General features: G+C 47.6%; 1 protein-coding gene across 1 annotated transcript in view; it reads right to left on the bottom strand.

The window, feature by feature from the left end:
* Positions 1-14,303, bottom strand: part of GPC3 (glypican 3) — a 139,860-nt gene that overhangs the window by 34,246 nt on the left and 91,311 nt on the right. The window contains exon 6 of the mRNA XM_039717486.1: positions 7,328-7,448. Within this exon, the coding sequence (XP_039573420.1) occupies positions 7,328-7,448 (121 nt within the window). The remainder of the gene's footprint in view (positions 1-7,327; positions 7,449-14,303) is intronic.

The raw sequence follows: 14,303 nt of genomic DNA, 5'->3' as shown, positions 1-14,303 counted from the left end.
TGATGGCTCAAACACCCACCTGCTGCCAGCTGCTTCCCACTTCCTCGCTGACCCTGCTGCATCAGCAGCATCTCCTTACACATGTCCCCAGCCAAGCACATTTCCTTCTCTTAAATATCACTCCTAGCAATACAACCAAGAGAGGCCACAGGCAACAACAAATCATGCTGCAACCCAAACTTCTCTTTGCTCACAGTTTGAAGTGCTGCAAGGGCCATCTCTCATCATGGGGTCTGGCAGCACGAGCATGAAACTACAACCCAGTCTCTGCAGCCAGTTACAGGTCAAAACCAAGCTAAGAAGTTAAATGAGCAACAGCATTAAGCAAGAGTGTCCCTGAGCCATGAGGGGTATTAACAGCTGCCCCACTGCAGTCAGGTCCACAGGGTCTCACTGGCTGGGAATGGGGTTTACCAGCCAGGGGAAACATCTGCCACAAGTGTGCCTTGTTCCCCCTGCAGACACAGGGCTGGGGTGAAGTGGCAGAACTGCACTGGGGAAATTCCCAGCTCCAACCTGCCCAGCACACAAAGCAGCTCAGGGTGGAGTGGGAATCTCACAGGCATTTGTGCCATGGCCACAGCTGGGCACCACATTCCCACAGCACAGCCCAGGGCTGGAGAAGGAAAATTCCTGTCAGAACTGACCCTCTGTGCCCACAGCAGGTCTGACAGTGCTGCCTATTCCTCCTGCCCCTGAGAACATCATCACTAAGCAGTCTTACACCAAATCAAAAGCAATATTATTGTTATCAAGGCTTTTTCTCAGAAACAAAAGCAATTGGGTTTTTCTGCAGCCAAGACCAGAGGTTACCTTCTGAACAATTAAGCTCTTTGAATCCCAGTCCCCTCTCAGTCTGGACCACATTTTAAAAACCTTGACGTTAAGTTAAATTTTGGAGAAAAACATGAGAAAACCACCTAACATCCCACCAGCACCAGAGAGCTGTGTCCTTTGTTACTGGACCCATCAGGGAGGACACCCACCTCATACATCCACTGATTAAATTACAGCCTGAGTCACAGCACAGGGTGACACCTGATACAATTAACCAGGCCCAGAATAACTGTAATTAACTGTTAATCTGCTATCAATAGCTCCACTTGCACCGGGGTTTGCTGTTCAAGGATTCCTTCAGGTTTGTTTCCTCCACAACAGGATAAACTTCAGCTCTGGTACAGGATATCTGGTGTTTGTTTTAAGGCACTACTGGGCATCAGCTGCAAGTTCTGCACACAAAAGCCAATTAATCTCCTTTAAAGGTGTGGGTCTGGTTTTTTCCACAGCTGATTTCCACATCATTGTTGGAGATGGTCGCTGCAGGACACACCTGAAGCATCTGTCTCCCTGCTAGAGCTGAAGCCACAAAGCTGAAACCCTTCACACACATAAGACCACTCCAGGATACACCTCTGTTTGAAAACAGGCATCAAACACCAGGTACAAACAACCTCTGGCTGTTTACAAAGACTCAGTGTGGGGGACCTGTGGATACAGCATTCCCTCAACAATCCCAATACACTGGAGGTTTGCCAGAGGGTCCAGGCAGATGTTGCTCCTCCTGAAGAGGGAAAGAAGGGGTTTGGGCTTGGAAAGTCAGCTGACAGTCAGATCCCTTCAGATTTAACTACATTCTCATTACCAAGGGTCACACTTCCCCTGATTTAACTGCCCTGGCAAAATCCTGTCAGTACCACTCCCATACAGAGTGGAAGAGCATTTACCCAGTTAATGGAGCCAAGGTACAGCTAAAAAGGACAATGGAATTAGTACTTAAATACCAGGCCTAGACTCGGTGGAGCTATAGATTATTTTGTGTACTAAAGAAGAATTAACTGATCCATTCTAAAATGCATTTATTATTAAAATAAAAATCTTCTGTGATTTTATTTAATAGCCTTAGTAAGAAATAATTGCAATGTCTGGTTGCTTTTCAACAACATGTGGTTTTAATATTTTAATTGTTACAAACTGTTTAATAATGATGAACAAAAGGCGTGTTCAAGTAATTATTGTATTTATTAACATTTCTTCTGAGGCCTTGATAGATTATATTGCATATATACAGCACTTCAGACACTGTACTGCTAACTTATTAAAGGTAGAAAATGAGTCAAAAGTGACTTGCTTTGGTGCAATTTAAATATTGTATTTTCAAGTGATTAGTGTTGTGCCTTGCATTATTTAACAATCTGGCAGTTTGCACATTTTTCTAATTATTATGCAGCTTCATCTGATCGGGGAATTAACATACAGTGGGAATAATAAACCTCAGAGAGCCTAGCAGGCACAGGGAAACTTTCACCAAATCCATCAAAAGTAATGGATTTTTCTGAAGAGAAGATATATTCCTGCGAAGTGCCCAGCTCCCAAGGCTCTCCCATAATAAACTTTGTATTTCCCTGTGTGCCCTGAGCAGGGTCTGGGTCCCTTTGTCACCCTGAGCTTGGTGGGGTCTCTCCCCATGGTGGGGTCAGACCCTCCTCGCTGGTCCCAGTGCTCCACCACTCTGTATTTTGAGCACAGAGGTTGCAGGGGACTCAGGCACAAGGGCATCACACCGTTCCCAGGCCTATTTTGTTTACATTTGATTCAATCAAGTTGTGGCCTTTTGGCCTCTTTCCAAATTAACTTCTGGGTGACCTCCACCATGCCCTCTCCCAGCAGCCAGGCCGCCGGGAAACAGCCCATTAATCCTCCAAACAAATATGGGACATATTGGTTGATCAAACCAGCTTCAAACACGGCCCTGGAAATGCCAGGAGGTGCTTTTTTTTGTGAACTTCAGGTCTATTTTGTCTTCGGTCATTCACACCTCTGGGCCTCCAGGCTTTTTTTTTCCCCTTCCAAGTACAGCTGTGTGTTTTACTGCCTCGTAAAACTTCTAAATTTTGTTCTCATCCTCCTGCAAACCCCTCCAGGAGCAAAGTGAGGCTCTTCCACATGGGGCTCACTCAGGACTGGGTCTTTACACCGAGCACATGAAGAAAGGCAGCAAGACCCTGCTTGGGGGAACAGCTGTAATACTCCACGAAACTGTGTCTTCCCCTTATTTGCAAGGAAATAAATCAAAGGGAGTTTCTCAGGGTCTGTGAAAGCATATTGCCTGGATTCCCATCCCCAAAGGGTTTATTTTTTCAAGAGCTTATATGGTAGTTAGATTTCTGGCTAGAAAACATGCAATATGATAAAAACACAGTCCCTATATGGGGCAATAAATTACAGATTGTTTGATGTGGAAACCAAAGAACTGTCAAACTCCAGTATATCTGAAATATTCTAAATGAGCCCTTAACTCGAGTGTCTGGAAATGTACAATATGTTTCCAGGCCATTCAATTCTGTAAAGACACATCTTCCCCAGCTAAGTTTCCTTTTATGGACTTTACTATTAATTTTTGTGGTGTTTTCCCCCTCCTTTTCTTAAAAAATTGTGCTCTTCCTCCTTGAGACAGTACTATGATAAACATCAGGATTTACCTAAGCACAAAAAAGAGATTGCAACTGGGCACAAGCTTGAAGAGGTAATGGCATTAAGGATGAAGTAAAGCATCTGCTGCAATGGTGTCAGAGCCCCACAGGCACTGCAAAGGACACAAAAGTCACTTCAGGACAGACAGGGACAGGAGGGAGGACCAGGAGTGTCACATCAGCCAGTCTGGTACCACAGATGCCTGCTGCATCCCTACACCAGCATCACTCAGCTCCTCTCTCAGTGGAGGAGGGTGACCAACACGAGGTCACCAGGGTGGCAGGGCCGCCAGGACGTGGCACATGTGACACCACAGCTCCCACCTCCAAGCATGGCTGTTAGAACCTGCAGCTCAGCCCCATCTCTCAGCCACTCAAACGTCCCCTTTCTGCCTGGGGATGTTACCAAGCCACAGAAAACCTGAGCCAGACCCCGTGCTGACACTGAATAACCTTTCAGTTTCTACATAGCTTCACTCAAGGGATGAGTGAAACCCTTCTAGCTAGAAGCAGACCCCATCCACTCTGGGAAATAAAAGTTAGGAACCAATTCCAACTCATTTTCCTGAAGGTGACCCTTAGCCTCCCAGCTGAGATAACAATGCTAATATTTATGGATGGGCTGTTCATGCCTCTGGGCACACAACAAAAATAACTCAAATCAAAACTCGGTAGACATCTAACAGAACTGGGGGGAAAAAAATCCCAATATGGCAATAATAAAGCACCTCACCCACCAATGCACAAAAAATAGCATCAGCCAGAATCACACATTTGGGTGAAACAAAACTGGTCTGATGTGATGAATAGGCAGCACTGAGGGGGACTCATCCAGAAAGGGCTGCCTTGAGACAGCACACAGCTCAGGCACTGTGTTTAATTCACTTATTTATTTATAAATGAATAAATACTCAAAGGTGCTCAAAGCAAAAAGATACAGTCTGGGGCACTTTCCCTTCCCCTTTTCTCTGGGTTAGGTTTTCTCTACTTCTTTCAATCCCCATGGGTTTAATTCTAATGCACAAACCTCATTTTCATTTCAAACTGCAAACGTTTCATGAGAATTTCTCATGAGAATGTGTGTACACTTACCCAAATTAGGTTTGAGAGGACACGAACTAAAGAGCAGGCACAATTTGTACACACAACACTGAAAGAACAGACACTTCCAGCAGCATGAGCATCCTGGAATAAAGGTGAAGTCATCAGCAAATTACAGTTATTTAGCAAAAAATCTCCAAGTAAAAATAAAAGCTGTGGATCACTATGAAAATTGAACCAAACAGCATGGTTCCTGAGTCTGCCCACACCCACAGAATCCAGGCTGTATTTCCAACACACTGGGAGGAAGCCACAACATTGTACAAGATTCATAATTTAAAGGTAGTCACATGGGAATCCAGTTTACAGCTCTGAGCACCACAAAGATGGTCTTTTCTCCAAAAGATCCTGGATGTCTGAAAATCCTTAAAAGCCACTGTTGGCTTGAGCTTGGTGGATAAGCAGATTTTCAAACCTCTGCAGCTCAGGAGTTCCCACTGCTTCCCAAATCTGAAGCCAACACCTGAGAGACAGAACTGTAATTCATCCAGAGCTGCTGTTCCTTACACATTTAATACTCTTTGGCAATCAAGATGCATTCCAGATGTGAAAGAGAGCTCAAAACTTCCTTAAGCCAAGAAAATAAGTGTGATGGTAAGCTCTGACACCCCAAATCCCAAATTTAAGTAACCTCCACAGTTGCTTTCCTGCTATATGAGCTACTGACCATTGACTACAGACCCTCCACAGGAATAGAATCATATCATAGAATTACAGATTGGTTTGGGTGGGAAGGGATCTTACAGATCATGTAGTTCCAATGCCCTGCCATAGGCAGGGACACCTTTCTTAGACCAGTTTCCTACAAGCCCCCTCCAGCCTGGCCATGAACACTTCCAGGAACAGGGCAGCTACAGCCTCTCTGGGCAAGCTTCACAACTAATTTGCACAAATCACTTCCTATTTTCTCCTGATTTTATTCTCAGTTCCTCCTCTTTCTCAAACACAGCTTTACAAGAGGGTTTGACATTTTTCAGGCTCTTACATTTATGCAGTTCAAACCAAAACAGCTTACTTGCCCCCCATAACACATCCCAGCCTGACACTGCAAGCTGGTGGGGGGAAGCACTGTAGAGACTGTGACTGAGCTGACCATACTCACCACAATTCTTCTCTGAGCAGCAGCTGACAGGGACACTCTGCTGCTGCAAACAGCTGAGCTGAGCACAGCAGTGTTTACCCAGGGTCTCCCACTCCACAGACCTCCACTCCTCAGAAGCCCAAGCTGTTCAGCAAAGACCTAACTTGACCCAGTCTGGCAGCCAGCATTTCACAACCACTTTGTGTCAGCAGTTTCAAGTACATAATAACCATGTTTTGTTCACTGCAACTTTCTCACTGTGAATGGCAAAATATCATTATCACCTGCAGGTTGAAGCCTGCCCTCTACCCCATATAATAGGGAGCTGATTATGCTATTCCCCCCCACTTTTCCCCTTCTAATAATTATGGGCTGTTGGCAGATGGCACTGGGAGCATGTGAGAAGGCAGAGCAGGCTGTAGGGCCACTGCCCATGGCAGCTCCTGCTTTGTGGGGTGCTCCTGGGGACCCCGAATCCCTGTCTGCATCCTGCTCCCAGACAGCACCTAATGAGGCATGCCTGCCTCGGAGGGCGCGGGGTTAAACGGGAATGGCTGTGAAAACAGTCCCTGGCAGCCTCGGAGCAGGAAAGCAGAGGTTAGCAGAAAAGTTGCTAAGCCAGCAGCTCCAAAGAGAGCCGCCCTCACAGCCCACCCGGCTGGGAAGCAAAGCTGGGCTTAACCCCAGGGACCCACCGCTGCCCAGAGCTTCGTGCCACGGCGACCGTGGGCAAGGTCCCCTCTGGGAAGAGCTCTCTCAGGAGAGATGGGGCAGCTCAGCTGTGTTAGCAGTGTTAGCACCCAAGGATTTGCCCTGTGAGGTCCCAGAGTGTGTCCTGGCAAAGCAGCAAGCCCAGCCTATGAAAAACACCTCCACGAGTTCCTGTGACATCCACACTCAGTGACACGCAGGGCAGAGCAGAGTCCAGAGCCAGACCCCAGCCCTGCTGGCCCAGGGCAGTGCTGGGGAGGTTCAGACACAAGCTGAACACTCTGCAGAGCTGCCACTTAATCCCCTGGCAGCAGCAGGGCTTGTTCACAGGCCTAACTGGCGTGGCATAATGGGTAGAGACAAGACACTGCCTGTCCCAGGAAGGATGCCAGGTCTGAGGCAGTGGGAAGGAAGCTTCCTCCTCATCCAGCTCTGCCATTTCCCCATTCAACAGTAACTTGCCCCATTACTGACTGGGAGAGAATGCCCAGGGAGCTACAGCAAAGAAAAAAGCAACCCTTCTTGCCAGCCATGAGCAATGCCAAAAGGAGCTCCTCCAACCAGAGGGGAGATCTGGTACGTGCCACATGACCCCCAGCCAGCACGTCCTGCTCAAGGGCACCCCATCAGCTCCATCTTTCCTGGACCTCCACTGCTAAGGGCACAGATGCCCAGCAGAAGCGCTGCAGCCATGCATCCACACACGAGCCAGGCACAGGCTGAGTCCTGAGGCTGCACATGCAGAACCACACCAGCAGGCATCCAGCAGGACTGGCACGTGTGCCCTGTGGGCCTGGTGCTGTGCAGGGCTGGGGTGGCACTGGCTGTGCACACAGGGCTGCCAGGGCTGCTGCAGATGGAGACACCCAGGATGTCTGCTTGAGCCCAGGGAGAGTGAGGGGGAGGCAGATCTGATTTAGAAACCGCCCACTGAGCCACCCCTGCTGGCTCATCTCCAACAAACCTGGTTGATGTGTTTCAGCTTGTCAATAATCTGGCTGATCACTGGCTCTGGACCTTTCACCTTCACCTCATGGTTGCCAGCCTGGGCTTTTGCTCCATTCCTTGTGATCTGGGGACTGTACCTGCAGGAATGAGAACACAGAAGACCAAGATGTGATGGGCTAATAGAGAGGAGATCTTTAAAGTTCAGTACAAACTCAGAAATCCCAAGACAGGCACCAGCCCTTTCCAAAACAGAGAGCACAAGACAGTTAATAATGACAAAGAAAGGACAGAAGATTCCCATAAACATTTTTGCTCTGACTTTGCAAGATGATGTAGTTGTATCACTTGAGGACAATGAAGTCCTTTCCAGTCCATTAGTAACCAAGGAAGATGTTAAACAGTATACAATAGAGATAAATATTTTCACATAACTTGCACCCAAGAGTCCTAAAAAAGCTGGCTCAGAAATTCTGGCTTGCTCATGTTTGTTTAAAATAAATCTTGGCAGACCACAGAGACTCCAGTACAAGAGCAGTAGTGTTGTGCCCACAGCCAAAAAAATGAGTGGGATGACCCAGTTAACTGCAAGCTGATTAGCATAACATCAACCCCCTTGCAAAATAATGACTATCACTGATGTGTGATTTCAGTAATAAAGAATTAAAGCATCAGAATATAATTAATGCTGTCAACATTGCTAATGGAAAATAGGTGTTGTCAAACAATCCTGATTTCAGTCTTTGATGAGATGCAGCCTTAGGGATCAAAGTAACTGCTCAGACAGAACGTACCTTGACTTTGGTACAGTGCTGGGCTCTGCACCACAGGGTATCCTGATTTACACAGGTACCATGAGAGTCAGCAGAGCCCCCACAGACTAGATTGAACTGCCAGGGCAGCTCTGCAGAGGAGGGCAGCCAAGCTGCACTCAGCTTTTTCATCAGCACTTAGGAAAGAAATATGCATTCACTTGCTGCAAGATTTATGGAATGACAAAGTTTACCAGAGTGATTAAAGGGAGGTGAAGAGGGACAGAATTGCTGCACACTTGTCTTCAGAGGAACATGTCCCTACACTCAGGACCTGGGGAACAGCTGATGATGTTGAAGACAAGGACCAAACTCAAACTCAGGTGTGGGCCAGAGCCACCGGCTGCCCCCACTGCCTGCTGGCAGCCACAGCAGAGGCACAGAGCACACCAGCACCTTCTGAGCTCTGGGCTGCTGCCATTCATCACAGCCCCAGTGATGGGCTGTGCTGCTCTGCCAGCCCTAAACAAGTCCTCATCATCTCCCAGAACTGGCAGCCAGAACAGGCACTACCAAACCCAGGCACAGCCTCCGAAAGTGAGATCACCGAGATAACACCAGCAGCAGTCTGCTTTACTGTACATCTGTTTTTCCAGTGCCATGGGTAAACACCATGAATTTTCCTTCCTGCAGTCATCTCCTACACATCACGTTTTTACCCAGCTCCCAGCACCAGTCCTAGTGGCTGGCTCCCTGTCTGTCAGCTCCCTACTAATCTTCCATCCTCACGCTGCCAGGCAAGCCCAGGCAAGCCCAGCCCATTTCACAGGGGTTTTGGGGAGAAAGTGGGACTTCAGCAGGGTTTTAAAGAAGGGGAGTGAGACAGAAGGGATGGTGGGGCCAGCTCAGGGAGGATGCTTTGCTAGGGTGGAAAGCAAGAGGCATGTGGACATTTGGCCACAAGAGCTATCAGGGCACGCTGAGGGGCTTGGGGATACTCAGGAGCTTGGATTAAACTCTGCTTAAACTCTAAACTAGAGGATGACATCTACTCAGACACATGGGTATGCAAAGGCAACCCCAGACCTATACTGGTGCAGTAGCAATCTGAAATACACAGTTTAATTACAGAACTGAGGCAGATTTCCACTCCAAGGCTATGTCAGAGCAGGAGTTCCATATCCAGGAGCTCTCTGCACCTCCAGCTGAATCCTCAACACTAGACATTGCCCACATGCATCTCCATTAATAGCTGGCAACCCTGCAAGATGCTGCACTGAAGAGATGACACAGGGACAAGGACAGGAGGAAGGAGGTGTTTGTGCCTACAGCACAGGAACACACACCTGTATATTCCTTTTCCAGGCACAAGCAGCTTTTCCAGGTACAGGCATCTCAGATTGATCAGCTTGGCTCTCCCAAGCCCCAGCTGCCTGCACAGCCATCCCACCCCTGCACTTCAGCACCAGCATAGCTCCAGCTCTGCACCACAACACCCTGGGGCCTCTGTTGGGACTCAACATTTTGCAAAATGCCTTTTTTTTTTTAATAGCTGCCGTATCCTGGGAAGCACAAAACGTGGCTATACCTGAGAAACAATGGCTCCCAGGCCAGAAAAGCCCTGACAGGTGCAGTTGGGGGGTCGGTGCAGGTTGAGTGATGGGGAGAAGGGGGCCAGGCTGGGGCCAGGCTGCAGCTGCCCACGGCTCCTGGCATGCTCCGAGCACCATCTCGTGGCTGCTGCTGCAGGCACAGACCTGCCCAGCACTGCTGACACCGGGCTCAGCTTTTTACAGAGGGATGGAGCACTGAGCCATTCATCCTGCTGCTTCTTTGTCACACAGCCACTTAATGCCACCGCGCCGACCTGGCAAACACATCTGGAGACTGGACATAAACATCCACAGCACTCGTGAGTTTAAAGATTATGAAGAAATTCCTATCTGTGGTGTCACTGTGAATTTAATTCAAACCACTGGTGGAACTCAGAAGTACATTGCTGAAAGGTCTCCTGTGGTTTCAGATTTAATCAGGAAACTCCCACAGGTTTTAGCAAGAGCAGAACCAAGCCCACTTGGTGCATCCCTAAATTAATACAATCTCTCTCCTATACAGTTTTATACAAACAAACACAATAGCTTGGGTTTGAGTGGGCGAAATCCCTTCTGAAATCCACACAACAGCTGCCAGAGAGGATTTCTGTAGCCTACACAATGTAGTACAGGAGGGAGGAACACAGTACTACAGCAATACTATACTGTAACTCCATGTCCAGAGACTGAAACTGTTCTCAGAAGGTTCTGCTGGGGGTGTGAGGACCTCAGATCACCTTTCTCAGGGGAAAAAGTCTACTAGAGAAGGAAGCAAACCTGAAAGCATTAGCAGAGGGATTTCTCCCTAAAACAGGGATGCTGGAGAAATGCAGTGTCACCTCCTGGTGCTTCCCACCTGGCCAGACACAAGGGTATGTACCTGACCCAAAATGAACCATTTGCACCACTACACCAGTTAATTTGAAGCAGCAAGGCAATGGGCCCAAAGCTGCACATCTTTGAGCATGAACTGCAAAAAAGGAGATGCATGAGGACCTGCTACATCCCACCAGGCAGAGACATGGTCCTGTGTGACTTGGGTGCTTTGGGGGACACTCCTCCAAGCTGAGACCTCCTGGTGTGCTCAGGTACAAGGGGGACACCAGCTCCCCTCAGCTGTGCCACTCTCTGCCCCAGCACCAGCCTGGAGTGGCCACGTTCAGTGGGATGCAGCCAACCAAAGGGTTAAAAGCTTTGAAATGTAGCTTCAGTGAGAAACCTGCATTCCTGAAATGCCAGAGAAGCTGGAAAAGGCAGCTGGCACCCCTCCCTGCAGCCGGGGCCAAGCAGCCTGGCCTTAATATGGCAGAGGGATGCCTTTGCAGACCCCAACAAGCTGGGGGTCCCAGGACAGCACCCTTGCAGGCTCCTCTGCAACCCCCCAAGCTGAAGGGCTGGTGGGCTCACAGGCAAAAAAGCCAAAGCACCACCTTCCTCCCATGTTCTCCAGTCAGTGCAGAAAAAGAGAAATCTCTGAGCCACCTCGAGCTGGTGCCAGCTTGTGCCAATAAAGCAGCCCCTTCTGCAGGACACTTGTGCCACTTCGTGAAACCCATCTCATGCCTCTGCCATGGTGATTGATACCAGCAGGGAACAGCAAACATGCACAGAGGATAAAGGCCCCACCCCAGTCCCTGGGGTCCCTGTGCCGAAGGGGTATCAGTGCTGCAACATGAGCATGGTCTGGCTCACACTTCATAAGCAAAGCCCAAAATACTTTTGTCTTTGACGTGTCTCAATGTCAGTCACAGCATCTCCTTGCCTGGGCTCCCTGGGCTGGGGATGTGGTATTTTCCGAACACAAATGTCACATTGTTAAATGTGCTGATAAGCAGCTCTCATTAAAAATTACTTTAAGGACAACCACCTTATGAAAACACCAATAATCTGAAGGTTTCTGTGGGGAGAGTACAACTGCAGACCCTTCCTGCTTCTCCTCATCCCCCAGACATAAATGCCCAAGCATGCTGTCAAATTGAGGGATTTTCCTCTCCTTTCCTCTCCACCATCCACAAATGTCTCCTGTGAATGTTTGGTCTTTCCAGCCCAAATGCAGCTCATTCCAAGCTTTCATTTCAGAGCAGAGAAGACAAGATGACAAATGTTATTTAAACACATGGCAATGAGTGTAAGATGTGTGTTCATCCTACTCAGCCCTGCTAGGCTTTGAGGTGAGTTACTGCAATGCCTGTGTGATTTAGAGAAAGTAATCCCGAAAGTCAAACATAAAGAATTACACCTTTTAGAAAAAGGAAAGTAAGTATGTCATTCAAATAACAATTAATTTATGCCTGCCTTCCAGTTGCAAATTATTTATTCAAATGTATCTCCAGTTTAAATAGCACAGTATCCCTCACAGGCTCTCCCTCTACTATCTGTGTTCCCTGAATTATACCTGTCAGAGAGAGTGGGTGGGGGACAAACATGACACAGACACAACACAGCACAGAGGTTTCATTGCACAAGGGTCAGTAACTGAGTTTGAGAGAGCAACATTCCCCCAGACCCCCAAAGCTGCTCTGCAATTCAAGATGTGACTTACTACAGATCATGTGGACTGGTGACATCGAGTCCTTACCACACAGGAGGCAAAAGAATTGAAAAAGGGGAGAAAGGGAAGAAAAGTTCTGCCACGCACCCCCCTCCTTACATGAACCCAGCCCTTACTCCAACTGGTTTCTTCATGGGTCAGTAAAGGTGGGTACAGTGGTGAAGCCACAGAACATTTTACTCTCTGACCCTGCTAATTTCTGGTTTAGTGAGACAACCTCAGTGTCACATCAGCAGTGGGGGCCAAAATACTTGAAAAGCTGTTTCCAGCTCATCCTGCCCTGGATGTGCTCACAGACCTCCAAGAAGAGGTGACAGTTTTTTACCCTGACAGTTTCCTCTCTAAAGACAGGTGGTCCAGAGACATCTGGTAGTCCCACCCCATCCCAGACATGGCTGGTGTGGGGTGCAGGTCCACCCCAGCTCTTCCCTCCCACATGGGGTGTGCGTCCCCACCATCCCACGGCCGTATGCAGGCATCTGTGTCATGGGAGTGCAAGAAGCAGGGGAGAGGTGGGGTGTGAGGCTCCCAGGTGCCTTCCTGGCTTTGTTTGCTCGCCTGCAGAGAGTCCTTGCAGTCACTGCGGAGCTCCTGATGCCGCAGTCAATTTACACCACCAGCAGCTCCAAACAAGCTGCTTCAAAAGCAGCCAGGAGGATCCAAGGCTCTCAGTGGGGAGTGTTCTCACCTAACTAAAAAGGAACCATTTTCTGCTGGATTTCCAAATATCAGCACCTGGAAGCCTCTGAGAGCCCCCTCAGATCCTGCTGTGTCAGTTCCCTGCCAAGAGAAGAGCTGCTTCTTCCCAACTCCCCACACAAAGCTCACAGCCAGTGAGTGCTGCAGGTGATGCCTTGGTCATGAACCTGAGGTCTCTGGGAGATGGGACTTCAGAAGGAACAGCAAAAACTGGAATATTCATAACAAAACAATGGGAGGTGATAGCCTGAAATCTCCCTCTATTTTTATTTAAGTTCCAGACAAATAGATTATGGAAAAATTGCTAAACCTGAGACCAGGCAGCAGGATAGAAGAAGATTCATTATCTTCTTTTCTGAAATACTCTGGAAATTATCATGGCCACTCAATAACCCACTGAATTTGCCTACTATCCTTTCATTATAGCTCATACTTGCTACAAAGCTGTGTTTTATGGGCTTGAAAAGTTATACAGCCCCCTCTTTGGGGATTCCATTGGATCAGATATTTTGCAGCACTGCCAGAAATAACCAAACCCTTCATGAACTAAAGGGTTATTGCTGGCATGGAATTTCCTTTGTTCCAATTACAGAATCTCATTTTTCTGTCTTGCTTCCAATTGTGCTTTCATTGTTTATGATTTGTATGATTAAAACAAACCACAGTACGTTGGCAACAGCAGGGAAACATGAGACTTCTAGCTTGAAGAAGAGAATCTGGCAAGGTGCTAAAAATATATTAATTTTGAATTGGTACAAAGAAAACAAGAGTTATGCTGGTGATTTGGATTAATGAACACGTTTGTCTCGAGAAATTTGGAAATGGCAGAATCTAACAGTAAGCCTTAATGTGCTTACAAGTTTTGCAGTGGGCAGATGTTGCTGTCAATCTATTCAGAACAGCTTCAAAAGAATATACTCATGTAAGCAGATTACTAAACTCTGAGAATCTACATTTAATAGGCTTTTAGAATTAAATGCTGCAAAACCCTGACACTATATATAAAGTTTGAATCACCTTTCAGATTCCAGCACTGAGCTCCCATAGAAACTGAGGTGAGTTTGATATCTCAACACCTATTTGACTTAAGCTGAAGGCTTTAAATGAGCTAATTACTCAGTTAGGACTTGGTGATAAGAATCCACCTCTGTTTTTTCCTGCTTGGGATGGAGATAAGGATAAGAGAGGCAGGACAACATTTCACCACCTAACACCACCAGCAGGAGGTCTGGTGAGAGGATGGGCCATGAAGACAGAGCAAAGGAAAGGCATCCCAGAAACCCTCACTTAGGCAGTGTGGGATTTTGCTATGAACCTTTGTGGCGTCCCATAAAAGCACAGTGTGCTTTTACACACTCTGAAAAGTGTGAAAAGCAGGAATGTGTTGCCTTTTATTTTTTT

The sequence above is a fragment of the Passer montanus genome, unplaced genomic scaffold (assembly GCF_014805655.1).
Source record: "Passer montanus isolate IOZ18808 unplaced genomic scaffold, ASM1480565v1 scaffold38, whole genome shotgun sequence".
NCBI classification, from domain to species: domain Eukaryota; kingdom Metazoa; phylum Chordata; class Aves; order Passeriformes; family Passeridae; genus Passer; species Passer montanus.
This window is presented reverse-complemented; position numbering and strand designations above follow the sequence as displayed.